General features: G+C 38.6%; 1 protein-coding gene across 9 annotated transcripts in view; it reads left to right on the top strand.

Annotated features, from left to right (window-relative positions):
* Positions 1-7,500, top strand: part of adgrl3.1 (adhesion G protein-coupled receptor L3.1) — a 203,832-nt gene that overhangs the window by 156,900 nt on the left and 39,432 nt on the right. For all 9 annotated transcript variants that reach the window (XM_083532498.1, XM_083532500.1, XM_083532499.1 and 6 more), the window contains 3 exons: positions 711-833; positions 1,162-1,367; positions 1,459-1,635. In XM_083532498.1, coding sequence (XP_083388624.1) covers positions 711-833; positions 1,162-1,367; positions 1,459-1,635 — 506 coding nt within the window. The remainder of the gene's footprint in view (positions 1-710; positions 834-1,161; positions 1,368-1,458; positions 1,636-7,500) is intronic.

Here is a 7,500-nt window from a genome sequence, read left to right as displayed (position 1 = left end):
GGTGAGGTGAGGAGGCCTGGGGTGCAGCCAGAGTTCACATTTATCCCAAAGGTGTTCGGTAGGGTTTGAGTTCTATGGGAGGAGATCTTCCACTCCAACCCATGTTAAGCATATCTATAAAGGAGCAGGCATTATCCAAAGACATTCTATACAACTCTGTGCCTCCAAGTTGACACAAGAACCAAATATGGCTGTAAAAGAGAGGTGTCCCAGTACTTTTGTCTATATAGTGTATGTGGGTCTAAATATCTACAGATCCTCTTACACCATTACTATCAATTGTACATTGTACAGGGAATCATGTTGTGAGTTAAGTTACCCATATTTAGTGAAACACTATGCACTTAAGACTTCATGTTTTTGGTACTGACAAAAAAAAAAAAAAAAAAACGCTTTTCTAATTATAATCTATAACTGGATCTTAGTTTGTGACCTAATTAACCAGTTTAAGCAGTTTAACTAGTAAAATCTTAGAGAACATGAGGCTTTAAAACTTTTGTAGCAAAAAATCATGAGATCGATTCTAATGAGAAATTTTTAATAGTTAAGAGTTTTTTGATGATTGTAGATTAAAAAAAAAAAAAGGCCGGAATAACATTGACGCAATATTGCACTTTGACAGCGATGTGTGTGTGTGTGTGTGTGTGTGTGTGTGTGTGTGTGTGTGTGTGTGTGTGTGTGTGTGTGTGTGTGTGTGTGCAAAACTGCAGAGTTGGAGGTGGCACGGCTCAGTACCGACATGATGCAGACAGATCTGAGGTTTCCTCAGTCGGAAGCTTCAGGAAACTTCATCCAAATCCCAGTAAAAACTCTGAAACAACAAGGACGCAATGGTATACCCCCCTTTTTTCTTACTTTCGTTCTTTTTTGTCTTTTTTGTCTTTCTTTCTTTCTTTCTTTCTTTCTTTCTTTCTTTCTTTCTTTCTTTCTTTCTTTCTTTCTTTCTTTCTTTTTTTCTTTTCTTCTTTCTCATAAACTCTTTGTTCCACTTTGATTCCTATTATACTCCTCAAGCTTTGCAGTGTGTTTTCTAGTGTTTTCTGAGCTTTAAATCCACAAATATAAAACATCCTTCTGTTTTCACTGATCTAAGAAACATTACCTGTTATACCAAACCAGCCCTTGGTTGTAAACTCTGTCATATTGTTGTGTGTTCCTCAGGTGAGATCCGTATGGCTTTGGTTCTGTATAGGAATCTGGGTCAGTATTTGTCCACAGAGAATGCCAGCGTTCGGCTTGGAAGCGAAGCAGCTTACCCCAACTACTCGCTCATCGTCAACTCGCCCGTAATAACAGCAGCAATAAACAAGGACAGCAACAAAATCTACTTGTCCGAACCTGTTCGCTTTGTTGTCAGCCACTTGCAGGTATCACACACACATACACAATCACATAACTACTGTGTGATTTATTTGTGACTGAAGTGCATCAAGTTCCAATTATGACCTTCTTTTGTAGAAGTCGGAGTCAAACTTTAACCCGAATTGCTCATTCTGGAGCTACTCCAAACGCACCATGGCGGGCTACTGGTCTACTCAGGACTGCAGGCTGGGGGACACAAACAGCACACACACCTCCTGCTCCTGCACACATCTCACCAACTTTGCAGTGCTCATGGCTCATGTGGAGGTCAAGGTGAGCATACATACATGGGATTTGCTATCTTTGGAAGCCTTGAAAGGTCAAAATTGGCAGATATTCTTATCAATTAGAAATTTGACACCGACCAAGATATAAAAGAGTGCAACAATCTATCCCTTTTTCCTTTTCTTTTTTCTTTCTCTAATTTCCCATGAACACCAATCTGACCATTCTGCCATCAGTGTTATTTAATTAACATTTTAAAATGGTTTAAATTCAAGGTTTTTTTTTTTTTTTTTTTTAACCATTTTTCATCTTTGCTTGTTAAAATTGACCAACTAGTGATGTCCTAATTTAAAAGGTTTACAGGATGATAACATATGACCAAATAATGTAAAATGAGAAGTGGTGAAATTAGTCATTAGTGATCAGGAAAGATTGGTTGAAACCCCCAAAGAGATGGCAACTGGGACCGAGCCCTCTGTGTGGAGAAGTACAAATCAAGCACAAAGAACCTTAACCAGTTACATACCCAAGGGGAATCTAAGATGATAGTCAAGTGGTTGGGATTTAATAAGAGTGCATTGTGGAACTACAAAGGGTGTTCAAGTCAAACCGGTACTGTTTTGTTAAAATAAAATATAACAAATTTTAAGGAGTGGAAATTTAATTTCTTTTTTGACATACTAACCTGCTACATTTATACACAAAGATTTGGTATAGAAAGATTTGTCAGTACGCCTGAACCATCCTAGGACAGCCTGCTTTACTTCGTCACCCATTTTAAAATGTTGACCTTCGAGGAACTTGTTGATTTTCCAGGATCAGTCAATCCACGTGATGAATGTTCACAGGAATAACTGATGTGGAATGGAAACAACCACGACCAGGATCATTACTGACAGGTGTAAGGCCATCCTTGAAAAGTTTACACCATTTAAATGTCTTACTGCGGCTGAGCATCTCATCACCGTACTGTGCTTGAAGTCCTCTGTAGATATCTGCGGGTTTTATGCCCTTTTTCATAAGAAACTTCATCACCTCATGCTGTTCCATGCCAGCACTAACACTGTTTTCTGTCATCTTGATTAACGGCCTCTGGACCGGCCCGCGACATGTGTGCCGCCTATCAGTAATAGGACACATTAGCCACTTATTACTGCATGTAGTACTGCCACGCTAGCATCTACATACAGTATACCTGTAAAATTACCCAGTTTGACTTAAACAGCTCTTGTAGAACCAAGGAGAATGCAGAATCCTGAACATCCCTTCATATGTGGTTTAATGATTAAAACTTATACCTGAGAAAAGTTCAAGGAAATATTGAGTTTGACCATACTCTACTCCAGACTAAATGGTCAAGTGGTCTCATTTAGAAAGTGCAAGAATTGTTTTAAACTTTTGCTACAACTGTGGAAGATTCTCTGAGTCATCTCAAAGTAGGGCAAAATTCCAGAACAATGGATATTTGCAGAAGGGAATTGGATCCCCATGGAGGAGAATTTCAAGCAGCTCACTCAGTTCCACATCATCTCCCAGTTACTTGTCAAAGCCAAGAATTTCTCCGGCATAGTTTTCAACCAGCTGTGCACCTTCCTCTCCAACAACAGCTTCATTGATAACGAGAAGGGGGCTTCTCAGGAATGCCAGGGTGCTTGGAGCACTGAGGAGTAATAATGTCAAAAAAATCAAACTGAGGATTTATTCTGAAGAAGTTTTAGACAAGTAGTTTGAGAAAGGGAAAAAAAACAGAAAGGAGAAGAGCAGAAAAGTAAAGAACCATGAAGAATAGTAGTTCTTTTTTGAGAGGTCATGGATACACTAATACTGTACATCCACTTTGTTTTTTATACAGTTATCCAAATTTCCATACATATGACAGCAGCACAATGCATAATTTCATGCAAATACAGGTAGAGGTCCTTTATAAATGTTCACATCAAACATCAGAATGGTTTAAACTGATCTCACACAACAGTCATTACAGTTTACACAAAATGGTGTGAAAAACAAAAAACATTGAGTGAGCACCAGTTTTGTGGGTGGAAACACCTGGTTAATAGGAGAGGGCAGAGTAAAGTAGACAAAACTGAGCTGCCATGAAGGATAGAGTAACTTAGCAATCACTATTTACAACAGTGTTGAGAAGAAAAGCAACTCAATTGGATTACAACAATTTTTTAATTAGGCTAGAAAAAGTTACCTGAGCTTTTTCCAGTGTTTATCTGTCCAGTTTGGTTGAATCTGTGATCTGCCTCAGATTATTGCTTTTTTCTGACATCGATGGATAGCTTACACTAAAGAAACACACTGTCCACAAGAAAACCTCAAACTTTATCGGTAATTATTATGACAATCTCTGAGTGAGATGCTTTTCTGGGGCAGGAAGGGTGGTATTTAAAAAGAAAGTTGGAATAATCACAAGGTGTACTATCTGAAAGAACCTGCCATTTTACATGAATATGTTGCATCACATCTGCTAAACCAGAGTGTAGAACGTCGTGCCAAAGATTAAACCTGCCAAACATTTGCAGGAATTTTGACCTTGGGCCTGCTGGTTTACCTGGAGAAGCAGTTCAATTTCCCATTGTCTATTGTAGTCACCACCTGGAGACCAGGAATCCTTCTTTTGTCTGAGTCCCCCAGGCACTGCCCTATTGGCGTCATTTGGACAGGATACATAGCATGTTCTCTGGCTAAAGCTTTTAGTGCATTTGCCTGAAGGAGGAGAGCAATGCCATCCATGATACAACAAATGCAGCAGAGGGAGCCTCTAGGTAGCTGTGGTTTAAAAGGCGATAACCTTGAAGCAAAGTTGTTTGCTAGCCATCTGGACACAATTTTTTGGTTTGATTAGCATCAGCTGGGTCACCTTTAGGAGAGGGATTGATGTAGAAAGAAGATGTAGAATGTAGATGTAGAAAGACGATGTGTCCAGATGATGTGTCCAGATGAATCAAATAATAATGCTAATCGAAATTCCTAGAAAAGTATTACCATTAATTCAAATGCTCCGGGAACAACTGTAGTACAAGTTGAATTAGAAATTACTGATTGATTTTAGTCAGTGGAAATGCATTGGCTCAAGTCAAGTCAAGTCAAGTTTATTTGTATAGCGCTTTTCACAACAGACATTGTCTCAAAGCAGCTTTACACAAATCAACAGTTGAATGGTGTGAATTTGTCCCTGATGAGCAGCCGCTGGCGACTGTGGCAAGGAAAAACTCCCTTAGATGTTATGAGGAAGAAACCTTGAGAGGAACCGGACTCAAAAGGGGAACCCATCCTCATTTGGGTGACATCAAGAGTTTGATCATAAATCTTTCAACAATACAGAACACTGGAGAGTGAGAACTAACATGAGTACTGGAGTATAAGATTATAAGTGATGTTCTTTCTGCAGTCTTATACAGTCTATATGGTTAGTAGCTCCTAGATTTATAAGCTCAGCATTTGTGATCATCACAGATCCAGCATCAGCTTCTCCATGCCAGAGCCTTTAAACAATCCAGGAGGTCCAATGTCAAACTCCACACATGTAGCGGGATCCAAATGGCACTGGTACGTCTCTAGATGGTTCGGGATGTTTGCGAGTTCTGCATCTACTTCTTCAAAGGTCCGTAATCATCACGAGGTGGGAGGTGACTGGAGCTGGCCAAACCTCAGGGTGTCTCGGGATGGGGAGAGAAAGAGAAGCAGTGGAGAGGAATTAGCGTAACTGCTGTTCATGATATTAACAGCACAAGCTGATAATGTGCATGTGATTAGATGTCCTGGAGCACAAAGTTATGATATGTGACGTGTGTTATTTGTAGGCTTTGCTAAAAAGATATGTTTTTAATCTGCACTTAAACTGGGTGAGTGTGTCTGAGCCCCGAACACTGTCAGGAAGACTATTCCAGAGTTTAGGAGCTAAATGTGAAAATGCTCTACCACCTTTAGTGGACTTCTAGAACTACTAGAAGACCAGAGTTTTGAGATCTCAGGGAGCGTGGCGCATTGTAGCATGTTAAAAGACTGGATAGATACATAGCAGCCAAAACATTTAGTGCTTTATAAGTGAGAAGTAATAGTTTGTAGTCTATTCGAAACTTAACAGGAAGCCAGTGTAGGGACGATAAGATTGGGGTTATGTGATCATATTTTCTTGACCTTGTGAGAACTCTGGCTGCTGCATTCTGGACTAACTGAAGCTTGTTTATTAATGATGCAGGACATCCACCTAGTAATGCATTACAGTAGTCTATTCTGGAGGTCATAAACGCATGGACGAGCTTCTCTGCATTGGATATAGACAACATGTTTCTTAACTTAGAAATATTTCTAAGGTGAAAGAAGGCTGTTTTTGTAACTCAAGCTAAACTTTATTCCTAATATCCTTAATGTTAGCTAGCATAATAAAAATTCTGGTGATGCTTGTGGTACTAAAAGAATGGCAATCGCTAGGTGTCAGCATGCAGACTGCTTCGATAATTTTTGTATTAGCAAATCAATTACAGTTGAGGGTATTAAGACTCATTCTAGCTGTTACAGCTGGTAACGTTTAGCTTGGCAAGGAGTTGTCTGACACATTAGTCACATTATAGCTACATGCAATATATTTAAAGATATTAGTGGGGTAGGTAGATAATTATTGTGCAGATAATTTACAAAAAAAAAGGCTTCAGTATTGTAACTAAATATTTTCAATCATTTTATTGTGATTTCATCAAAAAAATGTTTTCTATTTACATTTGGAACAAAAGCAACAAAGATACTTTAAGAAAAAAAAAAACAGTATAAGTAATTAAAAAAAAACTGTTGCAACATGCATCAGTAGTTTGATCTCTCGTTCCTATAATATTCGCCCAGACATTGTTATGATTGAAGGAAAGCAACATTAGCAAGCCGGAACTGGCTTGTTGAGAAAACTGCATGTCTTGTACCCCCACCCCCTCATCCCCCCAAAAAAAAATTGAGACCCAGCAATGCACCATCTGCTCCTGCAATCAGGCCTGCCAGTCTAATGGAGTTAAAAAATTACAATTCTTAAGTCGTAAATTTCAAGGGATGCCGAATACTTATAAATAACATTCCATTATATCTGCTACAAATGGACATTCGGTGCAACCCAGATGAGGATGGGTTCCCTCTTGAGTCTGGTTTCTCTCAAGGTTTCTTCCTTATGCCATCTCGGGGAGTTTTTCCTTGCCACAGTCGCCACCGGCTCGCTTATCAGGGACAAACTTACTTATAAAGAACATATTTACTTTTAATCACCACATTATCTGTGTAAAGCTGCTTTGAGACAATGTTCATTGTTATTTGCTATACAAATAAATATGAATTGAATTGAATTGAATTCCTGCCAGCATCATCGTGAGGTAACAGTTTAAATATTTTGGATTCTTGGTCACATTATGTGAATATATTTACATAAATATAACACAATAGTATTCTATGAAGAACAGTTCAGGTATTTGTAGTTATTTGATCAAGCATGCTGTTATTGGAAAGTAATAAAACTGATGTGATTTTTCTTCCTAAGGCAGCATGTTCTAACACCAGGTTAACGTGCACTCCTGTTTGCAGTGGGTAAGCAGTACGTATTGTGGTATGCACCATTGTGCTTTCACATAAGTGAAGTGTGCTACTGGGCCATGATTCGTGCTACATAGGTGTGCTACGGATCTTTGACTTCTGTCTGCTACAAATTCAACAATAAATATTTCTCCATTTATATAAATTTTCAATCCAAAAATTAACTTTAACATTGTTAAAGTTATTGAAAAGTTTGAGTTTTTATTGTGTAGCGCGACAAAAGAAAAGCTATTACTCTGTATCTGTTGAAGTTCTCTGCTTTACTTTGCTTTACCCTGGACTTAAAATAGTAAGATGACTGTAAAGAAAAGTAGCATAGTAAGTAGTATACTTTAA

Source organism: Silurus aristotelis (assembly GCF_946808225.1).
Source record: "Silurus aristotelis genome assembly, chromosome: 27".
NCBI lineage: Eukaryota > Metazoa > Chordata > Actinopteri > Siluriformes > Siluridae > Silurus > Silurus aristotelis.
The sequence above is the reverse complement of the archived record's forward strand: the minus strand, read 5'-3'. Positions and strand labels throughout refer to the sequence as shown.